Source organism: Lotus japonicus, chromosome 2 (assembly GCF_012489685.1).
Source record: "Lotus japonicus ecotype B-129 chromosome 2, LjGifu_v1.2".
In the NCBI taxonomy this organism is placed as follows: Eukaryota; Viridiplantae; Streptophyta; class Magnoliopsida; order Fabales; family Fabaceae; genus Lotus; species Lotus japonicus.
This window is the reverse complement of record NC_080042.1, coordinates 75,006,996-75,033,322: the sequence shown is the minus strand read 5'-3', so window position 1 is coordinate 75,033,322 and position 26,327 is coordinate 75,006,996. Positions and strand designations below refer to the sequence as shown.

The 26,327-nt window shown below is 35.7% G+C and overlaps 6 protein-coding genes and 1 long non-coding RNA gene across 8 annotated transcripts; 2 read left to right on the top strand and 5 right to left on the bottom strand.

Annotated features, from left to right (window-relative positions):
* Positions 1-441: 441 nt before the first annotated feature.
* LOC130739565 (uncharacterized) lies at positions 442-3,789 on the bottom strand. Its single transcript, XM_057591887.1, has 5 exons — positions 3,402-3,789; positions 2,345-2,438; positions 1,584-1,621; positions 1,350-1,485; positions 442-1,184 (listed from the first exon to the last, which is right to left on the bottom strand). The coding sequence occupies exons 1-5, from the start codon at positions 3,711-3,713 to the stop codon at positions 769-771; spliced, it is 996 nt and encodes a 331-aa protein (XP_057447870.1). The 5' UTR covers positions 3,714-3,789; the 3' UTR covers positions 442-768.
* Positions 3,790-5,063: 1,274 nt separating this feature from the next.
* LOC130739564 (homologous-pairing protein 2 homolog) lies at positions 5,064-7,234 on the top strand. The gene is made up of 6 exons (XM_057591886.1): positions 5,064-5,158; positions 5,354-5,379; positions 5,581-5,848; positions 6,387-6,457; positions 6,550-6,738; positions 6,828-7,234. The coding sequence occupies exons 1-6, from the start codon at positions 5,131-5,133 to the stop codon at positions 6,924-6,926; spliced, it is 681 nt and encodes a 226-aa protein (XP_057447869.1). The 5' UTR covers positions 5,064-5,130; the 3' UTR covers positions 6,927-7,234.
* Positions 7,235-7,374: 140 nt separating this feature from the next.
* On the bottom strand, positions 7,375-9,521 carry LOC130739563 (uncharacterized). Of its 2 annotated transcripts, none has more exons than XM_057591885.1 (5): positions 9,148-9,521; positions 8,942-9,045; positions 8,654-8,825; positions 8,325-8,444; positions 7,375-8,213 (listed from the first exon to the last, which is right to left on the bottom strand). In XM_057591885.1, exons 1-5 carry the CDS (start codon positions 9,331-9,333, stop codon positions 7,548-7,550), a joined length of 1,248 nt encoding a protein of 415 aa, XP_057447868.1. In that variant the 5' UTR covers positions 9,334-9,521; the 3' UTR covers positions 7,375-7,547. The 2 variants fall into 2 exon arrangements, with proteins under 2 accessions (XP_057447868.1, XP_057447867.1); XM_057591884.1 differs by having other exon boundaries at positions 7,375-8,234; positions 9,148-9,518.
* Positions 9,522-10,791: 1,270 nt separating this feature from the next.
* On the top strand, positions 10,792-11,776 carry LOC130739562 (uncharacterized). The gene is made up of 2 exons (XR_009019888.1): positions 10,792-11,270; positions 11,478-11,776. It is a non-coding gene; the product is annotated as an uncharacterized LOC130739562 (long non-coding RNA).
* An 870-nt stretch (positions 11,777-12,646) lies between these two features.
* Positions 12,647-13,971, bottom strand: LOC130739561 (uncharacterized). Its single transcript, XM_057591883.1, has 3 exons — positions 13,559-13,971; positions 13,167-13,248; positions 12,647-13,068 (listed from the first exon to the last, which is right to left on the bottom strand). The coding sequence occupies exons 1-3, from the start codon at positions 13,628-13,630 to the stop codon at positions 12,905-12,907; spliced, it is 318 nt and encodes a 105-aa protein (XP_057447866.1). The 5' UTR covers positions 13,631-13,971; the 3' UTR covers positions 12,647-12,904.
* Positions 13,972-14,548: 577 nt separating this feature from the next.
* LOC130739560 (uncharacterized) lies at positions 14,549-16,959 on the bottom strand. Its single transcript, XM_057591882.1, has 4 exons — positions 16,667-16,959; positions 16,392-16,568; positions 16,212-16,293; positions 14,549-14,941 (listed from the first exon to the last, which is right to left on the bottom strand). The coding sequence occupies exons 2-4, from the start codon at positions 16,518-16,520 to the stop codon at positions 14,757-14,759; spliced, it is 396 nt and encodes a 131-aa protein (XP_057447865.1). The 5' UTR covers positions 16,521-16,568; positions 16,667-16,959; the 3' UTR covers positions 14,549-14,756.
* Positions 16,960-18,444: 1,485 nt separating this feature from the next.
* LOC130739559 (uncharacterized) lies at positions 18,445-21,955 on the bottom strand. The gene is made up of 6 exons (XM_057591881.1): positions 21,518-21,955; positions 20,998-21,056; positions 20,747-20,869; positions 19,795-20,622; positions 19,476-19,692; positions 18,445-19,357 (listed from the first exon to the last, which is right to left on the bottom strand). The coding sequence occupies exons 1-6, from the start codon at positions 21,795-21,797 to the stop codon at positions 18,834-18,836; spliced, it is 2,031 nt and encodes a 676-aa protein (XP_057447864.1). The 5' UTR covers positions 21,798-21,955; the 3' UTR covers positions 18,445-18,833.
* Between the last annotated feature and the right edge of the window lie 4,372 nt (positions 21,956-26,327).

The following is a 26,327-nucleotide window of genomic DNA, read 5'->3' as shown; positions in this document are numbered from 1 at the left end:
GCTTTCGGCTTATCTCACTTTTTTCAATGTAGAAGTAGGAAAAAAAATTAGGGTGGAGGTTTTTAAAGAGGTCACCGGCGATTTACCATTTTTAGTTGTTTATATAATGATTTTTTAATTAAAAAATTTGAATCACTGGATAGTGAGAGTGGATCATCGATGGACAACTTAAAAAATGTTGCACCATATAAATTTCCTATAATAAAAGAACCCCTTTTATATATTCATTTTCACTTTTCTTCCATGTTATTTCATCATTCTCACTAGTTATGTTTATGGGACGGTTGGGACGAGTTATGTTTGACTTTTACCTGATCCTAAATATTGTTCGGACCAATTTTTACATCAAAACTCATCCCTAGACTCAAAGAAACCCGATGAGTGCGGGTTGAATAAAGATCAAGCCACTAAAGGACAAGTTTCGGTTCGTATGAAAGAAAGTTGAATAACAATTACAAATTCCATAATAGAATTATAAATACTTCTCATTATGTAAACACACTCATTTCCAATCATACCATGAATAGTAAAATAAAAACTACACATAGATTAGATACATAGATTAGATTGTTTGTACTAAATTCTGCATACCAGTACAATGAGATGCATTTCTTGTTCTAATTGATTATTCATATCTTCTCTCGGATTGGCTCAATAATTGCTTAATTCAAGTCTTTTTTGGAGGTGAATAAGCTAATCGCCCAATGTCCAAACACACTATACTTTTTACCTTTTGGGGTGAATCAACTAATCATCCAAACACTCATGTTATACCTTTCTGGGCTCCAAGTAAAGAAGATAAACAATTATGCCAACCACAGGTACATATCTAAGATACTTTACTAAGACAACTTTGCTTTCCTGGACATTCTGGAGGTTGTCACCAATCAACCAAGGCTGGAAAATAGTGTAGAGGCATATATCCCATATGAAGGCATAAGCCAGCCTTTCTGATCCAAGGTAACTGACCAAGTACTCCCACCTGTCTACTATGCCCCCAAAATTTGCATCCGTTCGACCAAAAAGAGCCCACAATAGAGATACAAGACATGCACCTCCACCAATCAGTCCAACAAGGGGAGCACCATTTGTCATCACAGAGCTCAATTGTGAACGTTTGACTGGAAATGGACTGCCATCATCAGCATCATTCAATCGGATAGCCATGTATGGGATCAAGAATGCTGGCATCATTAAAAAGAGTTAAGATACATAATGCGATATATCATATGTAAAGGAAAAAAGAATGGAGATTCATTAAAGCATTCATAAATCTCTTTCATGAATTTACTCTTCTATGAAGGTAATCAAAAGACTGTGTCATACAAAAAGAGTTCTATGAAACATACAATTCGTTAGGAACATTTGCAGGCCCCAGAGTACATCTAGAGACCCCTTGTATCTATCTTTCTTACGATCTGTGAAAAGCAATGGGGCAAACATGAACGTCCAGCCAATCACAAAGTTGAATAGTCCTTCTGACATCTGAAACAAGAAAATTGTTCAACATCAGGGAGATTGTTCCATCAAATGGGGTCCAGCATTTGGTGCATATCATATTTACTTAGCGCAATGACACTTACAGGATGAAGAACTGGGGCATCAATCACACGAATGCCAACTACTCTGCCAAAATAGTCAGCGACGAAATCATTGAAATTTCAAGGAGAACCAAATCATTTTCTTCAAAAACAAAAAAAAAAGTATATATAACCCCATAATTCTTTAAAAAAAAATCATGCCAAAGTTCAATTCTGTCTGACACTCGGATTCTAAACAAAGATTTTTTGTTGAATATTTATGTTTATGCAAAATCATACCAATGAAAAGAGATGATTCATATTGTTTAATTTTGCACATTTCAATATCAAACAATGATATCGACTTCTTTCTCTATATATGCAACCAAGTAATTATTCAACTATTTATTTCCCATATAATGGTGTTTCGATTCTTTAAATGGAAGACAATATTTTCTCAACTGCTCTGCTCATGAGTGATCGACGGCACTAAAAAACATAATGGAATGGATGACCCATTGGCAGATCCAAGCCTAAGGAAAGCTCTCATTTGGGAGGTCTAAGTCTGAAAGTGATGGAAGACATAGAAATGTGAAATGGCTACCACCACACCATGCATAAAATCCACATGGCAGATTTCTATGTCCTACGGCTCTTTCTGACATAAACCTCCCAAGTGGGAGAACATCAGTTATTCTCATTTGATATGGAAATATGGAATATGCTCCTAAATTGAACCAAAATTACAAGAATCCCATGATGTAAACCAAAGCAATCAGCTTAGTCGTTATTTATTAAGTGTGATGAGCAATAGGTAAACTTACCAAAGTTCATGAAAGGCAAGATGAAAAAGAAATTAAGAGAAAGTCCCACAAGAGAGTTAACTGTGTCAGAACTGATGGCCCATACAGGATCTCCCTGTCAGAATACAAGAAAACTTACAGATTTAAAAAGCAAACCAATCCCATGCATATAATATCATCAAACATATGGGGAAAAAATCACATGCAAATATGCAATTCAACAATTCAAAACCTCTCCAATTGCCAAAACAAAGTAAGTATTCCAGGAGGAAGTTTTGTCACCATAGGCATATATGAACAACTTTCTATATATGTCTTGAAATTATAGGTTTGAGATATATAAAGAGTAAAGGGAATACTCAGAAATTCAGAATCATATATTCATATTGATATTGTTGTGAAAGATGTGACGTTATCATCTGATACAAAAACAAAAACACTAATAATCCCTATTGATATTTCTTTCTAATTAAATAAGGAAAAATAAAATACAAGAAAAATATGAAAAAGCAATACTAAGAAAGAAATCAACTGAGATACTAAAATATCAAGACACAATATCAATATCGCGAGACACTAATAGCATGGTTGGTTCTACAGTGAAATGCTCTAGAATCACTTCTGGTTAAAAATCTTAGCTTCTAAGTAAATGTGTCTTAGATTTTGTGCAAATTGTGAAACCAAACACGCACCACAACGTCATCTCCCCCTGTACTCTTCCCCCCTCTCCTTTTAATGTATCCTCTTTTCATTTCATCTCACTATTCTGAAATCTCTTCCATTCCATCTCCAACTTTCCCTAACTGATATCCATTTTATGACACAAATAAAACTCCCTAGCACTATTCAGAGCCAGTTTGGATAAACTTCCTGAGTTTTCTAAACAAAAGCTTCACCTATAAGTACTTAAATTCAACTTCAGATCCTCAACTATTTTAGCTCCTTTCATCTAGCTTATCAATAATCATATATAATGACTTTTTGACATCAAACATGGTGTAGCAAACAGCATTATTTCAATGTAATGAAAAAGAATTAAGATAACAGTAACACACAGCAGAAAAGGGGTTACACCTACAGGGGCATAAGGAAGCAGGAAGAGCCACAAGATGTAGACACCCTCTGCTCCCCACAACGCGGTTTGGAGCACTCTCCTGAGATTATCATCGCCATCTTCCTCCCCCGTCGGTGTGCGTCGAGCTGCGTGGGTTCTCAAGACGGTTATGGGTTTTGCAGAGGACAAGAGCCATTGGGTGGAAGCGTTGTGAACCAGTTTTGGCTTGTGCGATTGGGGAGGAGGGTGATAGAGTGAAGGTTTTGGGAGCAAGGGTTTGGGTGAATGGAATGAGCACAGAAATGTTGGTGACGACGTCGTTGTGGTCGTCGTCATTGCTTTGCTTCACTGCTTGCTTCTCCAGTTCACCATTCAGGATAGTGTGAGGTGCTGTGCAGAGTGTAACCACCCGTAATTATTTGTTTATTGAAATTTTGCATGTTTTGTTTTCACTTTATGATTTTTCAGTAAACATTGAATTTTTTTAATTTACTAAAAATTACTTTTTAAAACCTTTTACTACTTCTTATTTTGTAAAAAAAAAAATATCAATTTCATTTTCTGAGTATAGCAGAGTTTTTTTTGTTACTGAATATAGTAGAGTTTAGTACATATGCATGAGAAAATAAAACAACTAGATACATTCATTAAATGAATAAACCTAAAAAGTGTTTTTTGCTTATATATGTGATCGGAGGGTGTAATACTTTTATGAAAATCAACACAATTAATCGCTTTCCTTAATTTGTGTGAATCTTCTCTTCCTGGACAGATAAATTGGAACGGAGAGAGTATGTTGTAAATAGTTCTCAATTCTACAAAGTCGTGTAAGATGTGTGTGTGGTTTGTCGTGCCACCAAGAATCATTGTATCACAAAAAATTTCAGTAGTTTCATAGTTGATGCAGAGAGTGTGATTGTCACTCAAACAATAATCTATGTGCTTTGAGAAGCTTGAAATAAGACTATTTTCAATAGTGTAGCCTTCTCTTGTGGCACAAGCTTGCTCCATACAGCAACACAGAATTCTCTCCCTGATGTGGTTGTGCCTACATCGTGACCTGCTCTTGTTCATTATGCGGTGTGACGTCACCTATGAATGACACAATGAAAGTTAATTTTGATGCTTCCTCTCGGGAGGGAAATATCGCAGGCTTTGGGATTGTGATGGAGAGGTCTTTGTTGCAGCGGCGACGCACCTGTTTCATGTGTCTTCTCATGTGTTAGCCAGGCCTTAGGAATCCGTTGGCAACTGATTTGCGCTTTCGTTTAGATTGTTTCGAAAAATATTGTCTTTAGCTAATACTGGTGGAAGAAACTTGCTTCACGGGCTCGTAGTTAGCTACCATAATTTAGGATTGTCGTCATTTTATTTAAGTTTTTGTGTTTGGATTTATTTCTTTTGTGCATGAGAGTGACAACTGTGCTGCTAATTTATAACTAGGAACACAACCATTTATTTTGATTTAATTTAGGTGAAGGAAGTTCCATCGAAACTTTAATCTTTGTTGAGGGCTGATGTACCCGCTTCTATGTCTTCAAGTTAAAAAAAAAATATCATAAGTGGACATTTAACTATTCAATGCAACACTATAATAAACAACTATACTTGAAATAATACTTTATTTAATAAATTGCCTTTCGTCCTAGTACAAAACGATGTCGTAGAACGCCATTGTGACTTCTAAGGCAATCTTCACTGACTTCGCTCGCTGCTCAGGAATTTTCCCGCTCATTTTCTCGCGATCCAAACAATGGCTCCGAAGTCCGATAGCGCTGAAGGTATCGTCACCACTGTAACCACCGTCACTCTCACTCTACTCTACTCTACTCTTCGCTTTCATCGATTCAACTAAACTAGTTCCTATGAACTCTACGATTCCCCTTTTCGATTTTCACCACCGCTTCATTTTCGCAATTTCCATTCACGATCTGAACTTCACTTCTCATTCTCACTCTTTTTTGTTTAATTCGCAGCGATCGTGTTGAACTACATGAACGAGGTACCAAATTTCATATCACATGCTTTATTTATGCTCACTACTCGTTCGCGTTTATGATTCTTTGAACTAGTTTCAATTTCTGTGCAATTTTCTTTGTTGAATCGTAGTTTCTTATGATTTGAGTTTTTTATTTGGTGTGTCTGTGACAAAATTGGTTGAATTATTGTTGTTATGATTGTTATGATTTCCCTATTTTATCAGCAAAATAGGCCGTTGAATACGCAAAACGTTGCGGACGCGTTGCAAAAGTTCAACCTGAAGAAGGCGGCGATACAGAAAGCGTTGGACAATCTTGCTGATGGGGGGCGAATTTCGTTTAAGGAGTATGGGAAGCAGAAGATATACATGGCGCGGCAAGACCAATTCGATATTCCCAACAGCGAAGAGCTTAATCAGATGAAGGAACAGAATGCCAACCTGCAGAAACAGCTGGAAGAACAGAAGAAGGTTATTAGTGAGGTTGAAGCAGGTATACTTAGTAACAATTTATTTTTAACATGCTTGATATTGTTGATTTATTTTATGTAAGGTCAATTTTGCTGTCTCATAAAACTATATCACTCTTCAAAGATTGGGTTGACTATTTAGACCAATATTAGTGTTAGCAAGAGTGTAATGCTAGCATTCCTTGAAGTGAAGTTATGATGTTGAACTACGTGCAATTCTGGTGCTAGTGTAGTGTGTATTAGTACATTCAATCAAATGTTCAGGGTACACTAAAATAATGTTTAAAGAAATATTACAGCCCATGCTGAAGTAATCTTTAACTGTTGATTTGTTGTGTTCATGCTCACTTGTGAACAATAGACTTAGGGGTTGTTTGTGAGTTAGAGAACTTCTTTAGGGTAGTAGAGACGTAGAGTATTTGACTCCATGGAAGAGAAATTCTAACTTGATTTACTTAATACAAGGTACTAGTTTTTTGCAAATTTGAAACAGTTGAGAATTTCAGATTTTAGACAAACCCCCTTAATCTTGCAATTTATGGATATTTCTTGTTGGTGCAGAAATTAAATCACTGCAATCAAATTTAACACTGGAACAGATCTCCGAAAGAGAAATAGATCTCAGAATGGAGGTAACTTATGTGAATTTTTGCGTGAGTTATTTTCTTTGTTGAAAGGGCATTGGTGGTTGTGATGTTTTTGCATCTTTTATGTTCTGCTTTAGGTTCAAGAAATGCAGAGCAAATTGGATAAGTTAAGTGGAGGTGTTACGCTGGTGAGGCCTGAAGAACGTGAGGCAGTTGAGGTTATGTTGTCAGAGAAAATCACTCAGTGGAGAAAGCGTAAAAGAATGTTCAAGGATCTATGGGACACCCTCACTGAGAACTCACCTAAGGATCCCAAAGAATTTAAGGTTTCTTTCTTGGCCTGTCAGAACCGTAGTTGTTTTTGTTTCTTTTTAATGTTTCTGTCATGATACTGATACTTGTTTGCACTTTGCAGGAGGAGCTTGGAATAGAAACTGATGAAGATGTTGGGGTGAGTTTGCAGTCATACAGTGACCTGTTCCAACACGGTAAGAAGCGGCCTAGGGGGCAGTGATATATTTATTGCAACTCTGAAGTCTGACATTCCTAATTGATAAATGAGGAGAATAGATTATTAGGTGTTCCAACTTCATTGAATATCATTGCAAATTACATAGTCTATGTTTTTTAAGAATATACACCCAGTTTTGGGCTTACTACCCCCCCCCCCCCCCCTCTCCCATACAATTACTGGAACATTATCTCAGTGCAATGTTATTGTTCATATCTTAGTATTGCCAATGACATAAATCATTATTGTACTTAGGTTTTGAAATTCATATCTGTTGAGGAATGATTAGTGACTTGAACAGGTTCCAGGAAACAAAACTAACTTTTTCCAATGTAGGAGCCCCACATGTTCCCCCTTACGAATCTTACTAATGCTTTGCTTGGTTTGCTAATATTCTGGTTTAAATTGACAATTCTAAACTGGAAAATGACATAAGATGTCTAACACATGGTTTGAACTTTGAAGTAAACTAATCTTTTAAATGCTGGAAACCTGCAGAAAAAATTGATGGTAAATATACAACATAGAAATTAATGAACCAAGTGATTACACACTAAACTACTAGCAAACTCATATCTGATACACAACATTGCATGCGATGCACTCATACTCAGCAATTAAGCATCATCTAGTCCTTACTGAAATTGGCCTCTTCTCCAAATTCAACAGAGGCGCACTCTGTTTCTTGGATCCTGATATTGTATTTATAACTAGGTTACTAGAACCTGATCCAACCTCTATACCAGCATCATACCTTGAAGATATCTGCTTAGAAGATAAAATTCTGTTCTGTTTTTTATCAGTTTCATCATCACTCTCATCAAAAACCATTTCATTTTCAAAAGGATCAGCCTCAGTTTCAGCATCCACTGAGGCAACACCCCCCTTCAAAATCTCATCAGCTGAATTGCAACTTAAAATGTCTTTTTGCTTATTAAACTCGTCCATTTCCTTGTTAAAATTTTCACCTTGAGATCCCCTACGGATTTCCTTGTCTTCCTGTGGCTGAGGTTTCACAGAATCATGTCCATCCAACACTTTTCTTGGCTGGAAGCTTGGACTACTATGATCGTCAGGATCATGTGATCCAGATCCAGGTCGTGAGAGTTCCATAGCTGCCCTTGCCGCATCTGCAGCATATGCTGCGGACTCAAAAGCTGCTTGTGCTGCATCAGCTACGTCCTTGTACTTTTTCCTGACCTTGAAGGAATCAGTTAACTCCTCATCTTTTCCTCTATTAGGCAAAATTCTGATAATCTCTTCCTTCATCTCATGTTTATGCTGGTTTTGCTTTTCTACATTGGATATTTCCTGAATAGTTCACATCAGAAGCCTTAAGTAGTTGTTTTGCAAATGTTCTAAGCAATAAAATTGAAATTTTTGCTGCCTTAGATTGTATACCTCAACAGGAGAAGAAGCTTCTTCAAGCTGTAGAACAATTCCATTCTCAGAAGCAATATCTTTGAGTGCCTTCATTCTACTCTCCAAGCTTGGCATCCTTGTTGACAACTTTTGTATCATCTATAAATAGACAGATAAAAAGGATAGATTCGAGTACGAGTACCACAGAAACTCAAAATCAGCATAGGAGGGATTATCTGCTTTTACCCAAAATTTTAGCTTGTATATTAAATTCTAGTACCTAACAAGTGTATTCAACAGGCAAAGAACATAGAGGTAATGCCACAATTTAAACACACACAAATTACTGATTATCATGTCAGATATACCTGGGGATGGACTCCACAGTTATTCCTTAACTCAATAGCACGAGCAGCAAAGTCCTTACCAAACCGAGAGGTCAAAACTGCACGAATCTCTTGAATCTCTGGAAAATCTCCACACCTAGAAGCTGCATAGAGTAATCCTGATGCTGCCTCCTTTAGTTCCTCAGGACATTCTCTACAATGACAACAAAACTGAGCTCGTCAAATCAAGAAGAAAAGCAAAAACAAAATGCCTAAACAAAATTATAAGTTTTGTTTTGGCCAAGGAAGCAGAGTTTTAATTAAACCAACCTTTCTTGTTCAATGAGGTGGATCCTTTCAATCAATAGACTGCAGTATCCTTCAATCTTGTCGTACATATCCAACATATTTTGATCCTTGATCACATGCTCAACCTATAAAAAAACAATCCAGATCCTCAAAAGGAGCAAGAGTAAGATATGATATGAGATGAAAAAAAGACCCTTGAGAGACAACACACAGCACATGTATCTTACTCGAAGCAGAGCTCGTTCATGTTGACCGGCTTGGAGAAGTTGAAGGACATCTGAACGGGCTTGTCTGAAACGAACCTGACGCTGGTTCTTGAGAACAGCAAGGCGTGAGATGGCAAGGTTCACAGTTGGCTTGAACTTTGAAACCTTGAAGGTTCTGCCAAGAAGAGCATCAAGCTTTTTACCCATACGTGCGTACCTTAACTTCCAATGAGCTTTGCTATAGAAAAGATATGAATGAGCAGAACAACACACACACCCTCGTGGGGTTGATGGCAATGACAATATGAATAGCAAAAGCAGGTACAACGTATGGAACAAACAAGAAGGCACAAGCTTGTGAGTTGTTTAGATGAGAGAGAGAATGGAGCTTTTATAGGTAAAAGATCATCTACGGTTCAAAGGAAACAATTGCACCTCTCTATATACATCCGATGGTTGTCATTGCACCTCTCTACCAAATGCGTATATAATAATATAATCTCAATGTGGTAATTATAATTCAATATATGGTGGTAATGACAAAAATGATAGTATTGATTATCATAATTTCTTAAAAAAAATCTTCTAAAATGACTACCTGCGGTTAAATCTACGAATATGGTAATTTAAGAATGTTAGTTGGCAATTGACTAAGTTGTCATTTGATTTTGCTGGTTAATTGTTATGGTAATTATTATGATTGTGAGAGTTTCTTAGGGATGAAGAGTCCGAGTAGAGTGTGGGACTAAGAGGTAACCAGGTCTTCAACGCGGTTGGTGTGTGAACAATTCCAGGAAGAAAGAGAAGAGCAGCTTCTCAATTGCACTTTCTCAGAAGGATAGTATGTTCATGTGAACGAATAAAAGAAATTAAGGAAAGTAATGAATCCATAAATTGACAAGTAATCATAATTTTGTTATGACTATTTGATTGGATGCATGGAACGGAAATCCAACAGTCACGATCACGCCTCTTTCAGGTTTCAGCCTTTCTTCTCATCTTCTGTATTTACAGTGAACATCATTTTTTTTATAAAATATAACCAATAAATGGTATTTGACTATTTGTATTTGGGGCATTATATCGAAGTTAGTATTTTTTTTGGGTACTACGCAAAAGAATTTATATTTAAGTAATGTGATAAAATTAATCTCAATTTCTCTAGAAGATTAATCTCATGACTGCCGGCTGTGACCTTGGTGCAACCAAAACCTAATCAAATGTTAATTAATTACCAGCTAGATAATTATTCATGTTTTTGCAATTATGTTAAAATTAAGAAAATAAGAGCAATAGACTTGTTTTCTGATTCTGGATTTCTTGGTTTTAAACCTATACAAACTCCAATGGATTTCATAACTAAGCTCTCTAAAAATGTTGGCACTCTTTTATCTAATATTGCTTCCCATAAACATGTCATTGGTCGGTTGCTTGCTTCGACTACAAGTTAACTCTCATGATATTTGCGATTCAGTTCAACTGAGCCAATATCTCTCAGCACCTACTGAAATTCATCATCAAACCCTGTCAACATGTATTCTTAAATACACATTGCGTTTTAAATACACAACTAAGAACAAGTAATTCTATTACAAAAATAATACATCAGTTAAGTACTTAAGTCTCAGTTATTATACTCAAATGACTAAGACATGGACACCTAATTCTAAGAGACTAGTTCATTGTTTAGGCGATTCAAAAGTTGAATTGTTTGTGATCAATATTGAAAGAAGCAAATAAATTAGTAAAACTAAATGAGAAAGCATCAAGGTTATGACATTCAGGTTCCCTAGTTGTATTTTAACTAATGAATCCCGCCATTGCCAATTGCCCAATTATACTTCTCAAGTTGCCAAATTGGAGACAACCGTTGACTAGCTAACAGTCGTACCTCAAATTCACTCCCTAAAGCAACCATCATTGGAAGCGTTAGCTTGAAATAGGCCTGAAGTGTTGAGAAGTTGTCTTCCTAAGGGATGTTTCACAGTCCAGCCTTTTCTGGACGAATTGGAAATATTGAAAAACCTAATCCTAACACCCCGGACGGGCTAAGAGTGACCCGCCTAATGCTCAGTTCTCTCCCAGTTTCTGTCAGCATCCAATTTATAACATTGTTCGATGAATGCTGCATATATACACATGAGGTACTATGACTCTCCTCTTCTATTAAAGAAGCTGTACACAAAGTTTCACAGCGGTACAAATGCCTAATTTACCGCTAACATAATAATATTTAACCACCTAAATTAGGTAACAGAATATCTGAACAAGCTATTTTCTGGACAGCAGTACTTACCATAGAGATGGTTAAACACTAGTTTTATATCTCTCTCTGGCTTGGGCATTTACAGGGTTTTGAAGCAGCTGTGGCAGCTGGTTCTTGTGCTAGATAAGTAGCACTTTTTGCATCAGCTGCTTCTGAATCATCTTCAAAATCAAATATTAACTGCTGCGTTGTAGATAGTCTTGCTCGTTATAGAGCTGTTACTCGTATTCAATTCCTGTTCGAGGGTATGCCTTTTATTTTGCTTTATATAACTGTTTGTGTTTAGTTTTGGTTCTTCATGAATCCAAGGATTTTATTGGTTATACTGTAACTTTGTTGAGTGTCTAATGCAAAGTGCCAAGTATGGTGTACCCAAAAGTAAAATTACTTTGTTGAGATGCAATTCAGAAGGATGTTTAGTTACATATGAAATCAACAATCACTCTGAAAGTTTGTCCACATTTAGCTTCACCCTTCAACTTTAATGTGCTAAACTAGAGATTTGAATATTGGATAGAAGAAAACAAAACTGCATCAAGTTCTTAGCTACCCCCCGCTACTTATTTGATGTTTTCAATTACTCCACATGTTTCTATAGTATTTTAACCAAGATTATATATGCAGATAGAATCCAGCTAATATTTGATGTTGTTTCTGTGTATGCATTATGAGATTTCTACTGATACTTCATACTTCTCCTTTTTGACTGTCATTTGTTTTTAATTGTTTCACCAGAAGTTTACATGTTTTCTGCCTTATGCCAAATACATTCATTACTCATCTTCTCCCATATCATCTTTTCCCACAGCTTAGATATTCATCCCTAGTTGAGTAACTTCCCTTTTCAACTTCAGAAAGAACATTATTATGTGAATATCCTAGCAACATATAATTCCTTCTTTTTCTTCCATCCTAACACATTGCCCAAATAGCCTCCTATGACTAACTCCCCAATGAAATGTGCTTCCCTCTTTTTGCTACTTCCTTCCTGTTTGAGTGGTTCTAGACTTATGGTGCTGAAAAAGAAGTCTGTTTTATTTAGTTGTGTTTGATTGAGTGAGAGTCACAAATTGAATTCTTAAGCAATGTTTTTGTTTACCTTAGGTTGAATGTAAACGTAAACGAAACAATTTTGACCTTTCACGTTTGAGCACTTTGGAAATCACATACAAACATTCTAAGAAAACCCAACCAACCTTTGGGCGAAAACCGAACAAACACTTAATAGTTTTAACTGTGGAAAGAGCACACAGATTTATCAAGTTTACTTTCTGATGTGACAAACAATTCATGTAAAGTACATACATTAAGTCCTTCTAAGAATTCTACATGTAACGTGTATTATTATTTTTCTGCGTAGATCGTCTACCATTTTCTTCTTCCCAACAATTTCCATATAGTACTTTTGAAAGTAACCACAAACAACTGCTACAAAGTAGCCTATTATGTACACTATGCCGTAGGCATCTCTGGGTCATTTTAAGGTTTCTCTGAACTCTCCTGGGTTACTTTCTATGGTGGTTCATTATGATCTTCTTCGCCTTCGAACTGTACTTCAAGAATCTCAACTCTACGATTCAATTTCTTCTGTATCTTGATTGCAACATCTGCTGGTACAAATCTGCCACAGACACATACCCTGCGCTGCTGCTTCTCTATCAAATGAGTCTCTATTACTTCAATAACCAATGAGAATTGTTAGAATTTCCCTAGTTTCTCTTTGTTTTTAACAATAACACTTACATAGATTAGATTCATTGTGAAAATCTTTTACCTTTCATCCTTAGAAGGATTCTCCTTAATCTTCTGCAGCAAGCATTGCAATCAACATTGATTCTCATGATCATGCAACAGTACTGCAATTGTAAAAACGAAACCAACATCAAAATCTATAAATCATTTTAACAAAATTATCAGTCGTCTTGTGAAAAGTGGATAAGATAGTTTGTCTCAATTTCGCGTCTCGTTTTCCTGTCTCACCAATAAATGTTCATCATATCAATCACAAAGTACAATTGTAAGTTTGTAACCGGCTCACGCATGTTTTTTATATATAGCATGTCAAAGTTTCAGTGTTATGACAGAAAAATTAAACAGGAAATGAGACAGAAGATGTTGATCCGTGAAAAGGAAGTGTATTTGTGGGAATAGAACAAAAAAACTTGCCTGTTCGGACATGGGGTTGGAAGTGGCGGCACCCAGGATTGGTTCTACTTTTGGAAAAAAGCCAAAAGGCATAGGAAAAAGGAAATTTGTGGGGGTCAGAGAATATGAATGTTCTTGGTAATGGATCAACTTGTATTTATAATTTTTGTGTTGTCTAAAACAAGTAAGATACTATGTCTCCCTTCATTTTGGAATCTGATTCTACTCGGAGCTGGACTAGGCTAAGAGGTAGTTTTTTGTCTTGGTCCTTTTTATCCTTAACTTCACCTTAATGCTTAATTTATTTGAAAACAGCATGGCAAGGGGAAGCATCTCTTCATGTCATGGTTTGCATTGCTGAAAAGCAACACTGAAAACTGTAAAGCATCTTTTTCTTTATTTTCAAAGTTCATATAGAATGTTTATATAAACAGCATCAAGGGAACAATCTCAAAACTCTAATTCTGTTGCTTCTTTGGATACCGACTAATTAGAGCTAATTGGAATTTTTCTACTAGATAAACTTCAATAAATATTATTTGGTTTACATCTAAACAGATTGAATATTATGGTCCAAATGTATACGACAAAGTGAAGAACTTTTTTGAAATTATAATCTACACAAAACATGAATAAAGTGGCATGATCATTAGGGGTGGGAAAGATTAGAGACCGCTAGTAGGGACTTATGACCTAGCCTATATCAGTTTCGAAGAAACCCAATATGAAAATAGGTTTATTTGCATATAAAAGATTCTTTTATTAAACATGTTAACATGTGCGGTTAAATAAACTACTAAGTCAGACCAGCCTTTCAAGAGTTTGAAACGCGTAATATGTCGTGTTAAGGCCTTCAAATTTTTAAGTAGGTCATAACTTTTTACACAAAATCTAAATTGGCCTTAACTTATTCCCAACCCAACATAGCATCTACAAATGAGAAAGGGGGGATGAATGGCACTGTTGTGCAGTGGCCCAGATTCCATCCACAGATCCACTAGAGAGACAAAATTTATTTAAACATAAATCAATAAAATCCTTCTCCTATTGTCTCTATGTGTGTGTCAGCGAATCAAATTCATGAAACAACTACAAATCAAGTTCAATCATGTATACAGAAACTTTCTTCTGTGGCAAATTAGTTAGGCAATCACAAATCAAATCCAATCATGAATATAGAATCTTTCTTCTGTACACTGCCAAATTAATCTACAAAATATCATTGTGCACATGTGGATCCTTTGGAAGAGCGAAATATCCTTTTGATAATGGCCACTTTTTTAGGGAGGGGATTCCTGTTGATGCGAGTAATTTGCTTACTGATTACTTCACCAACAGTTGGAAATCTAAAAGTGAGTGTCACTTGCTTCTCCAACACATTCACCACCACAGACTCTGTCTCTACTGAAGAATCAAAACATTGAAGCAGGTATTAAGAGTTAGCAATAACAAGAGAAAGTGCCATCAAAATTTCATCTCAAAATTCATCAAAATAGAAAACATCATTAACATGCTTAAACTGAATAGGTCCTAAGTATAAAACTCAGGCTCTATAATCGTGCTAATCTAAGTAATCAAACCAGCAAGCTTAAGGTAAAATACAATGAGAACAATGCTTATTTTATTTTATTGTGAATGAATATTTTATATCTTGGTAAAGCATGTTTGACAAATAATAAAAGCTCATAACGGCTTTGTTCTTTTCTGTGTCTTCATATATAAGTGGCTTTATGGCTCATAGGTGTAAGCCACAGAGTGCAAGTTCAGCTGTTCTAGTTAAAAGTAAATCTGTAAATAACTTTGCTTACATCTAATAGAAATGAAAACTTTTTTACTTTTCCTTCTATTACCATAGCATGATCACATCAACTTCTCTTTTTTCAGAATTCTTTCTGACACCCCATAAGCTACTCACAAAAGTTCTCCTGAGAATTATTTTTGGCTTTAGAATCAATTGTAAAAAAATTTCCAAATATCAACTAACCAAAAAATAATTCTCTGTCACTCTCTAGACATAAATTGTCTTTTTCAGCTTAAATTTTACATTACTATTTCCAAACACAAATTTATTCAATCAACTAAGTTCTACCAACTCGATCTATACTTTAAAACAACCATCATTAAGAAGATGAAGACAAGCCGTTGAAACCAAGAACAGAAAATTACAAAGGCTGGTTTATTAAACTGAAGTAGAATAATAAGAATACAAGTTTTCTAAATTAACAGTTTCCTCACACTTCCTGCCATAACATATGCTAAGCTATTTCTAGGTAGAAACCAACAAGGACCACCTCTTATGACGTGTGCTTTTCCTCTCTCTCTCTCTAAATATATATTTGTGTCTTCTATGGTGTCCTATTTCTGGGAATTAAAGAAGGTGAGAATATTGAGCTTTATAGCATGTTTGGTTTCACAATATGCAGAGCAGAATCCAACACACGCATGCTCAGAAGATCTCGTATGAGCAAAAATGATTTTAGAGTATTTCATTGTGGAACGAAATATGCTTCTAGTGATCCTGTTCTTTCTAGGAAATTATAGAAAACTTCAAATCAATAATCAATAGAATTGGCAAATATCTGCAGCAAGCTAATCTACAAATGTGTTCTCCCAAAAATCTTACAAAGTAGCATTCCAAATTTCCAAATGAAGAGAATTTAGCAAATAAACTTACCATTCATTTTTGTAATAATATCAGTAACCCTCTTCTGGCACTTCTCACATTGCATGTCTGCAGAAAGAACAACCTCCTGAACCTGCTTTTACAGCGCAGAATGCCAGAACCAAATCATTAGGCAAGAAATTCTAGAATTCCATGGCCAAAACTCAAAATAGAGTAAGCAAAAAGACAGACCAGTGGCATGGACAAAGACTCCATAGATGCTAGACTAGACCCAATAGAGATTTTTCTACCAACTTCCTGAATCTCCTTTTTGGCACCATCTTCAAAAGCCATACCTGTGATATGTGTGCAGCCTACCATAAAGATCCTTTATATAAATTTAATAGGTTTGTCAGCTTCAATCCCATCCTGTAAAGAGAGAAATGTGCAGAAAATGATCTACAAACAGCTCCTTCTACACTGATAGAGCAACCCCATCTCAATTGTGTAGTAAAGTGAAAAAGGACCTGAACATGATGGCACAGCATAGTAAAGTGAAAAAGGTTGTATGCCTAAGTTGACAAAGATTGTTCGTGCAGAAACAGCCCCACATAGTGCTAGCTTAGTTGTTCTTTTCTTCACAGGAATTATTCCTTCATAGTTTGCTTCCTAAACCAGGCATTAAGCTAATTCAATGAATCAACTTCACTAATGATGTTTAAGGAGGGTCTTGGCTTGGCTCAGCTTCATAGAAGCGAGCCAAGCTGAACTTGTACAAGTTGTAGTAGTGATGTGTACAAGACTACAAGGTTTTAACAAATAGGAAGAGTCAAAGATGAAGGCTACTAGCATTGGATCCACATCCACCACAGTAGGTCCTCGTATATGGAGCTGAAGTCAAACAGGTGGGTCTTCTAAGTTGATTAAAAATGAAAAATCAAGTGACTCCTCCTCATGATCTTATCCCATTTGGTTTTATACATTGTAGGTAGTCCTTTTCGGGGGTCAGCTTGTATTTTTGTCGGCTAATTTTTTCATAGAATCAATTGTAGATAGAATACCAATCATAACGTGTTTTAAAACTCGTTTGAAAATCATAGTAACGCTAAAATCATAGTAAATAAAAGTAAAAAGTAAGAAAAAATATTTACATCCACATTAATTTTAACTTAATCATAGTTTTCGAACGAGTTTTCAAACATACTCTTCATTTTTAAGTGGTGTACATGATCAAATTCCACACGTCAAAGAAACGCTGAGCTGTGCATGAATCAGACAAGTACTTATTGTATTTCTTAGTTCTCTCCAGAGTCCAGAGTATTATTTCTGCTAGGCGGCTATGACTAACTTACATGATTTGGATTGACAATGGCAGGACGCCTATTCAATAAAAATATCTTCAACATCATGTTAATTTTCAAAAACAAAGGACTTTATGCTAATTGTGGTTTTTAAATTCAAATATAAACATAACTTCACTTAGTATCAGATATAGTAAAAAAAAGGCATCTCTACACTTGGAAGAATATTCATTTTTATCAGTGACGGATCCAGAAAACAAAAGTCGTGGGAATAATATATTTACACACATGTACATAAACATTAAAATACAAAAATTTAGTGGGGGAAATTAACACGTTATATATGTAAATTGTTCAGCATTTATAACAAATTAGTATATTTTATATATGTATTGTTCAGTAGGTATGAAATTCAAGTGGGGGCACTTGACCCATGGGAGTGTGAATAGATCCGTCCCTGATTTTTATCAGCTAAACAAAATAAACATTATTCCCATAGTCCATTAATCCTGGAAGAAAACCAGATTGTCGACCACCTGTTAATTTATCAGGAGAATCCCCAATTCAAATGGTAACAAAATAAACCAACACGACCCCCAAAACTTACTCCTGTTTATATTATAACCTTACATGATAAGATTTACTGCCTACGAATTATTTATAACATATGGTCACTGCTCAGAGATGGTACAATATTTACTGACATATTTGTCCATTGTTGGTTATGCTAGACTACCAGTGTAGTTAATACTCTCATCCAGAATTGTCAGAAGTCTTCTGCCAAAAAAATTAATTTTGTGTGCACAAAATTACTATCCACTCATTCAATTATTTGTATTGATGTTTATTCAAAGAGAACCATCGCTGTAGTTAGTACCGACTACTTGACCTTGAAAATAATTGAACACATCACAAAATCAGATGATTGAAGAACACATGCAAAAATGGCAGAGGCAGAAAGAAAATACATCAATTGACACACGCTCGCACAAGGCAAACATAGGTAAAAGGCAAATTTTCTATTTTTATTAGAGAATGCTACACAAATTACATTGGAACATTTTATATGCAAAAAGAACATCCTCTAAAGTCAAAGCTATCTTTGGTTATTCAACTAAGTCACTCTGCTACCAAAACTTGAATGGCATCATCCTTGCCTCCTTGGGCTTCTATTTGTCACAAGCACCCAAATGAAAATGAAGCTTCGATGCCACAAATCACAAAAACAGGATAAACGGGGAGGAGAAAAAGACCCTAACCTAAAGAGAAGAAATCAAAAGTGAAGACAGGCATCGAACGGATGCACCTAGGTTTAAAGAGGGTTTAAGGTTTGAATACTGTACCTATAGAACCAAGAAAACAAGACATCATTCTAAAGACGACGGTCAGGAAGTCACCTACACATAACCAAATTAGTTAGAGACGGCACAACTGAAGAATTGAAAATGGTTGGATCCCCAGCAAATTTGCAGTCATCATGATCAACATTCAGTGATGCTGGAATCACGAAGCTATCAGAAGCATCTGACTCCAGAATCTGAGGGGACTTCGTACACGGTCTGTCATTTCGCAGTACCTTACGACGAGAGGCGCCACTTCGACTCCTCTTCCTGGAGGACTTCCACCTTAACGCTTCACCTTTCAAAAGATCTGGAACAACTTCAGACTTCCTAGGTTTATCTGTTTGAGAATCTAAGCCAGTCTCAGCCAGTTTAGATTGTACTCCATCACCAGTAGATGCTATAGTTGATTTGCTGTCACAGGATTTGCTTGGCATTTGTTTCACTTTCACTTTCAAGCTTGATAATACAGAAGTCACAAGTTCAGGCCTTTCCCTCACTTTAACCCACTCATTCCCTGTCCACTCTTGAGCATGTCTTAAATTACCAGGCTCAAAAACCAACAACATCTTTTCCCCTGCAAAGACATCACTCTAAAGTATTAGCCATAATTAAGAGTACTTTTGTTATAAAAAAAAGGAGCCACATGATATTCCATTAACCTCAAAATGTAATAAAGAGTAAAAAGGCCATACCTGGGAAATAAACATGATAATTAGCTTCAGACTCTTTTTGAATAATGATGCCTTCCCACCATCCATCATTCCACCAGGCCTCAACAACTGAACCAACAGCACCCACCCAGGATATTTTGCTTTTAGTTGACGGTGGAGCAGGCCGGACCCTGGTCCTACCATGCATCCAAAGACCCAGATCATCAGGCACTGCAATTCTGGACGCCAAAACCCATTCCTAAACCAAAATAAAATAAATAAAAATAATTTTAGTCTCCATAAATATTCGTCATAATTCATCGAGAAATTACTAAGTGGGTTGAAGATGGTATTAACATACCTCAAGCATTTTATCTTCTTCAACTACATCCTGAATGTCTTGATATTGCACCTTCACTTTATCTTTGGCCTTTTTAATGATAGAAGCTCTGAACCAGCATCCTCTAATCCCACTGTCTTGAGAGAGGACCTCAACTCGGGAACCTACATCTAAATACTGTGGAGCATCCCCATTTGTAGCTTTGGTGGTGGCCGTTGTGGCGGGCCCAGCCAACTTCAAGGAATTGTTTCCTGTACTAATTTTGGTATCAATCTTACTATTACTCATGTTATCCCATTTTGAAGAAGCTGGATCAAGCACATCTTTGCGGTCTTCTTTTGCACGGCGTTGTCTCTTCTTAGGTCTGATCCCAGCAATAGTTGACTGGAGGTTTTCTTCCAATTCTGGGCCATCATCAGATTGCCCTGAACTCCCGTTAGACTTTGAGTCAGAGACGGTATACATGTCCCTGAGAATTTCTTGTTTCCAGTAACCCCTAATTTGAGTTATATCAAAGGGTTTGACATCATCTTTTTCGAATTTCTGGTAGCATATGAATGGCGGTTCCGGGTGAGTATGACAGGCTTCGTTCTGAAACTTTTCGTAATGCTGGGGACTGAGAACTGTCGCCATTCCATCTATGCATTCAACACTCAGATCTTGAAGATAAGGAGAAAAGAAAACCTCACGGTCACTAAAATTGCGAGGCAAAACGATACCAACCTCATCAATTTTGTGAAACCAGCGAACCACAACCATCTTGCTGCCTCTGGAATCCTCAAACATGTCTTCCAGGTAGGCAACTAGATGCTTGTGCTCTTCTGCTAGAATAAGTACAAAGTCATACACCTGAACATTTTAAGAAGGCAAAGAGTCAGAGAGAAGAACAAAATTACAAGAGTCAGATTACAAGCGATCTAGCTGACCGGAAATTTAAAAAGTGAATGAAGAACAGGACAAGATGATTACTCACAGAAATCTGATAACCATTCCGCTTAAACGACTGATAGTGCTTTCTTTTTTTCCTACAGGTCCATGGAACCCCTATCCACGAGGTTTCTTTCATAGGCTGGGGCATCTTCTGACATCGATTCTCCTGAAAAACACACCCCAAAATCAGAAAAAGAGATTTAAAACATATTACAGATTTAACACAACAAAGCAAAAAAACAATAGATACAAGAACTGGCAAAGGGAGTCAATAGATCCACACAATCAAATTACCTTCAAGGTTCCAATTTCCGGTTCACGACCCGGCTTGCCCACCATAATTGCAGACGAATCTGAAAACATTAGAGGCAAAGAGAACAAAATTAACATCAATTGGAGAAACAACATTACAATAGCAGCACCCAGAAAACAAAAAATTGTTCAATCCCAATTAAAAATTGAAGGCAGATCAAGCGGCAAAAACACAAAACCCGGTAGAAAACGAGAGAAAAGATGAACCCTAATCAGAAAACACGAAAGCAATCCCAATTAATCCAAATCAAAATCCTTCACCAAGGCCAAATTGAAAATTCGAAGGCTCAGTTACATAATTCTGAAACCGAAACAAACAAAAAACAATTTTTTCACAAAACAAAACAAACCCAAATCTCATATGCCAAAAGGGTCATGTTATCGATTCGCAGAAGAGATAAAGAACCCAGAATAGCTTCAGATACATCAAATTTACACGGAATTAAGAGAACCCAAATCCCAGAACACACGAGAACAAGGTATAGAATCAATATCAACGAACCTGCAACGATTGAATCCAACCAATCGATAACCTCTCTTCTCGTTCTGAGCTTCGAATAGGGACCCAACGAAGCGTTCCTTATGTGATAAGACATGTGAGTCGAGCTCTTCTCTTTGCCAACAACCGCCAGATCGGAACCACCGCCTCTCCGTTTCAGCAGATAGTAAACCTCCTTCCTTCCCTTCCGACCGGAGACAAAAACCTCCTCCCAGCTCACATACGCTTCGCGGCTTGAAGTCGCCGTCGTCGCCGCCGCCACCGAATTCCCCGGCCTCTCCATCAAAACTGCCCAACCCTGAACGAAACGACGAGAGATTCGTGCGTTTCGCGAATTTGAGAAACTCACGAAGGTTTGAGAATGAAGAAGAAGAAGATTGGGGAAGAGAGAGAGAGAGAGTTAGAGAGAGAGAGAGAGAGGGTTTGAATTGCGATTTAAAAAAACGTTGGTGAATTGGGGCAACTTATTAGGGTTTCGAGATCTGAGATCGGACGGTGGAGATTGGTTTTCCACACGATGACTTGCAGGAAAGTCGTAGGAAGTTACGCGGTGAGGAGGAATTACGGGAATACCCTTTGGTGGAAATGGAAAGGGACAAAGGAGCATCAATGTTGGCTCCCGGATTTGCAGGGGTAGAAAGGAAAAAATTGATGACTTTATCTTGATGATTTTGCCAGCTGTTAGAGGTAAAAGGTTAAACACATTTGGTAAAAAAAACGTGTAATTTAAATCTTAATGATGATTATCAAGTATCATCTTATCTAATTATCTAATAGTTCAATCTCTTGATGGTGTGTATAGAAAGTGATTTATTGAGAAAGACTGACTTTCTCAATGGAATTAGAATGTTGTTGAATACCTTAATCATCCAGATAATATTTCATGACTATAAAGGTAAATGTATAATTATAATTTATTGCTATAAATATAGAAAAAGGGTTTGACATTGGAAAATCAATATTTGCATTGATATTGTAATTATCTGTATTAATTGGTTATATTAATGTTATAATTATCTATATTTGAAATCATTTATTATCATTTAACACTTATACATGAAAAATTAATTAATTACATTGAATTTCAATTATTTATGATATTTTATAGTTTTATATTATTAAATTTATGTGTACACAAGTCAATTTATTAAAGTTACTTTTATCTGATTTTGTGGGATTTAGAAAATTAGTTATTAATAATAAATTTGTGAAATTTTTTATGAACTTTTCTAAATTACCCTTACTTGAAAGCTTATAAATTCAAATAATTTCTCTCTCTACATTAACTATATATTTAATTTTCTAGAAATTTCTATTTTCAAATTTAAGACTTTTTAAAATTCCACTATTTATTTCTTAATAAATATGAGAATAATTTTGAAAAAAAATATTAAATACTTTAATGATATTATAAAGTGAATTATATTTAGAGGAAAAAACTTTTAAGAAATGACTTATAAATAGAGGCTAAAGGGATAATGTGTAAAATGATTTACCTTAGCAAATCAAGAAAAATAAGCATTGAATGAAAACATATAATTTTGATATATTAAATACTGAGTAAATATTTACATTAATAAAATTGATTTAGTAGAGCATTAATACTTTTGGTTGCACCAATGTTCCCAGAATTAGGAGTCATAGTCTCATCAAGGCTTTGATATCACATTAAGACTCGTTAGGTGGTTAGAATAAGATAAAAACATAATAGGATGGAGAGTTGGATAAAGATAAGATATGATAAGAGCATGATATACTTTTATCATATCTTGTGTTTGAAGTGGACAATATAATGATAGGATATGATATAAACAATAAAAAAAATATCAAATTTTCCTTTGAATAAAAAATACATAATATTTTTAAAAGTTTAATTTTCTGAATTTAATTTTCTCAAAAAGTGATTATTCTATCAAAATTAATCCTTTTTATATTTTTATATTAATAAGCCAATTTTATTTTTTTCCCGAAGGAGCCTATTTTAATTAAAAGTAAAACTATATATTTAACCAATTGGTTTTGCCTTAGCCGTGGCAAGTGATAATAAATTATTAGATTTAAAAAATATTATTAAAAATATTATTTTTTTCAATTTTTAATATTTAAATTCTGAATGCCAACAAGGGCTGACACAACTGAACTCAGGTTCCGGGTTTAACTCTCACCTCTCCATGGGTCAATGGTCTAAATCCCCAAGGGTCAGTAAAATCCTAGTTGGTGGGAAACCCTCCCCAAGGAGATCCCCGGTGCTCCTACCCAGAAGTGAGTCTTTGCTAGCCTCCCCAGCGTGCCACATACATCATGCTCGTTAGGCAACCAATTTTTTTGTAAATATTAAATTATAAAATTAAGTGTTTTCTCACATAAACAAAATTGTAATTAGAAAACTAAAAACTGAAACAAAAACATCTTTTAATAACTATCTTCAAAAAAGATTTTGAAAATAAACATATTTTAAAAAAATTTATTTTTAAAAATAGAAACAAATACTGTAATCAAACTAAGAGATCGTTCAAGGTGGTTGTCAGTTTTTGATTTTCAAATGCAAATTTGAAAACAAAACGTATTCGGAAAAAATGGAGGCAAAATGAGTTTTTATTGAATTTCAAAACTGTTTTAGCCTATTTTTCAAAACTAGAAAATATGGTTTTTAGTTTCAATAACATGTAACTTCATTAGCATCACCACCGTCGTCACCACAACAACCTTCACCGCCGGCACCACCACCACCGTCACCGCCAATCTCTACTGCCACCAACTTCATATGAATCCTCCATTCGTGCCACCGTCACAGCCACCACTGCCCTTCACCACTATCACTTGCGCCACCACCGCCTATAATGTCGCCACCACCACCTCTATTGTCGCCACCATCACTACCGCTTGCACTACCACCACCACCACCGCTAACTCAACTACAACCACCACCTCCACCGACCACCATCACAATCGCCACTGCTACAACCACCACGTCGCTACCACCACCACCATCATCACGACCAACGCCCTCTACTCCACCACACCTTCATCGCCACCACAACCACCTCCACGATCATAACCACCGCCACCGACGTTAGCACCACCACCTGAACTACTACCTCCACTAGTGTCACTACCCCCAACACAACCATTGCCACCACATCCACCAACATCGTCGTCGTTGCCGCCACCATTACTGTCACCGCAGCAAGGTAACATTGAAACTCTATCACCGTTGCTGCCTGACCCCTCCATTATCAGGTCGCCGCTACCACTCATTGTTGTGAATTCACAAAGTTGATAATTGTTGTAACTATTGTGAATTCACAAAGTCGAGAACAAGTTTTTAAAAACTAAAAAAAATTGGATTTGTAATATTGAAAACTAATTTTAGCTTTTAAAAATATCAAAACATAAAACCAAAAACCACCTCGAACGGTGCTTATTTTGGTATATACATTCGGTACCCAGTCACCATTTGGATGCCTTCAGATTTGGAGCTTAGTCACAGTTAAGACTTCTCATTCTTCTCCCGGAGTGTATTGTGTAGGGATCGAACCCGAGAGTTTTTCCCACACATTTGACATGCGTTGTCAACTGAGCTACACCTCTTGAGTCTTGGACGAGGCCTTTAATCTTACTCTTTATAGGTTCAATTTTTTTACAATAAATTCAAAATTAAATTTGGTTTTAAAATTTTCATTACATCTATATACTTTAGAAAAGAGAAAGGTTGTGAGCCCCACCTAGATGATTTGGCACTCCAAGAATAACTCTCACCTAACCCCCATCTTTGCTTGACAAGTGTCACCTTCTTATTGATTTGGACAAAAACAATAGAAGCCCATTTTGATTTTAGTTTTTTATGGAGGCCCATTATTGAAAGCATTTTGAATGCTGATTTTGTTTTTATTGTTTTTTAGCCCCTCATTAATTGTTAACATAAAATTTGAATACATATACCATTGATTATCATTTTTCAAAAAAATTTGAAATACTTACTCACTTCCTATAATTACTCATTATGCAGGGCCATGGACTTAACAGATTAGGCTAAAGAACTTTTTTTGTTTTTGGTAGGCAGACTAAATAACTTGATGTATGAATTTCAACCTTTGCTCACGGTATAAGTATACAAATCTCAACTATGAAATACGTAGGTTTATGGAATTCTCAAGTATTTTTGAGTTCGATTTCAATTTACTATGTTTGTTTAAACATTGAGTGATTAACCATATAGGTTCTTGGATAATATTATTTCAGCCAAGTTTTGAGCAACTTTTGAAAACGCGTCATGTTAAAGAAGAAAAAAAGAAGTTATATTTCGGAGTATCACATTAAAAATACTACAATTTTTAAAAAAATATTCCAACTTCTAATTATCCAATTTGGTTACTCTGATTTGAAGGTGTAAATTAAAGTTGAGTAAATGTATTTCATTAAAAAAAAACTAAAAAAAACGTTGTTAATAATGTGAAAATAAATTGATAGCTTAAATTTCCTTGGTTTTTGGTTTTTTTTACGTGGCTTAACTTAACCAAACTCTTTGCAGAACCTATCATAATTTAAAAAAGGACCTAATGTGTATATTGGCATAATTTAAAAAGGACCTAATTAGAAGTCGGAATATTTTTGAAAATTTTTGGTAATAAAGAATATTAATTAATATTACATTAAGGACCTAATGTGTATATTGGCTTAACTTATCAAACTTTGTTATTCCTTGCCTAAATCAGCTTTAATTCAGGGGAAATACTTTGAGCATTAATGTTTGATTGATTCCAACCCATAATAAAAGAATTTGATTATTCAATGTCAGATTTTCTCTAATTAA

What these genes read in the sequence shown, in the direction of transcription:
- LOC130739565 (XM_057591887.1), bottom strand. Translation starts at nt 3,713, where the DNA reads ATGACGACGACCACAACGACGTCGTCACCAACATTTCTGTGCTCATTC. An exon ending in CTTGCCTTTCATGAACTTTG is followed by an intron (nt 1,622 to 2,344) that starts GTAAGTTTACCT and finishes TTGGCAGAGTAG; the next exon opens with TTGGCATTCGTGTGATTGAT. An exon ending in GCAAATGTTCCTAACGAATT is followed by an intron (nt 1,185 to 1,349) that starts GTATGTTTCATA and finishes TAATGATGCCAG; the next exon opens with CATTCTTGATCCCATACATG.
- LOC130739564 (XM_057591886.1), top strand. Translation starts at nt 5,131, where the DNA reads ATGGCTCCGAAGTCCGATAGCGCTGAAG. An exon ending in TATTAGTGAGGTTGAAGCAG is followed by an intron (nt 5,849 to 6,386) that starts GTATACTTAGTA and finishes TTGTTGGTGCAG; the next exon opens with AAATTAAATCACTGCAATCA. An exon ending in AAATAGATCTCAGAATGGAG is followed by an intron (nt 6,458 to 6,549) that starts GTAACTTATGTG and finishes GTTCTGCTTTAG; the next exon opens with GTTCAAGAAATGCAGAGCAA.
- LOC130739563 (XM_057591884.1), bottom strand. Translation starts at nt 9,333, where the DNA reads ATGGGTAAAAAGCTTGATGCTCTTCTTGGCAGAACCTTCAAGGTTTCA. An exon ending in CACCTCATTGAACAAGAAAG is followed by an intron (nt 8,826 to 8,941) that starts GTTGGTTTAATT and finishes TTGTCATTGTAG; the next exon opens with AGAATGTCCTGAGGAACTAA. An exon ending in ACTGTGGAGTCCATCCCCAG is followed by an intron (nt 8,445 to 8,653) that starts GTATATCTGACA and finishes GTCTATTTATAG; the next exon opens with ATGATACAAAAGTTGTCAAC.
- LOC130739561 (XM_057591883.1), bottom strand. Translation starts at nt 13,630, where the DNA reads ATGCCTTTTGGCTTTTTTCCAAAAGTAGAACCAATCCTGGGTGCCGCC. An exon ending in CCAACCCCATGTCCGAACAG is followed by an intron (nt 13,249 to 13,558) that starts GCAAGTTTTTTT and finishes TTACAATTGCAG; the next exon opens with TACTGTTGCATGATCATGAG. An exon ending in AATCCTTCTAAGGATGAAAG is followed by an intron (nt 13,069 to 13,166) that starts GTAAAAGATTTT and finishes TGGTTATTGAAG; the next exon opens with TAATAGAGACTCATTTGATA.
- LOC130739560 (XM_057591882.1), bottom strand. Translation starts at nt 16,520, where the DNA reads ATGGTAGGCTGCACACATATCACAGGTATGGCTTTTGAAGATGGTGCC. An exon ending in AGTCTTTGTCCATGCCACTG is followed by an intron (nt 16,294 to 16,391) that starts GTCTGTCTTTTT and finishes CTGTAAAAGCAG; the next exon opens with GTTCAGGAGGTTGTTCTTTC. An exon ending in TATTATTACAAAAATGAATG is followed by an intron (nt 14,942 to 16,211) that starts GTAAGTTTATTT and finishes TTGATTCTTCAG; the next exon opens with TAGAGACAGAGTCTGTGGTG.
- LOC130739559 (XM_057591881.1), bottom strand. Translation starts at nt 21,797, where the DNA reads ATGGAGAGGCCGGGGAATTCGGTGGCGGCGGCGACGACGGCGACTTCA. An exon ending in GTTGGATTCAATCGTTGCAG is followed by an intron (nt 21,057 to 21,517) that starts GTTCGTTGATAT and finishes TAATGTTTTCAG; the next exon opens with ATTCGTCTGCAATTATGGTG. An exon ending in GGAATGGTTATCAGATTTCT is followed by an intron (nt 20,623 to 20,746) that starts GTGAGTAATCAT and finishes TAAAATGTTCAG; the next exon opens with GTGTATGACTTTGTACTTAT.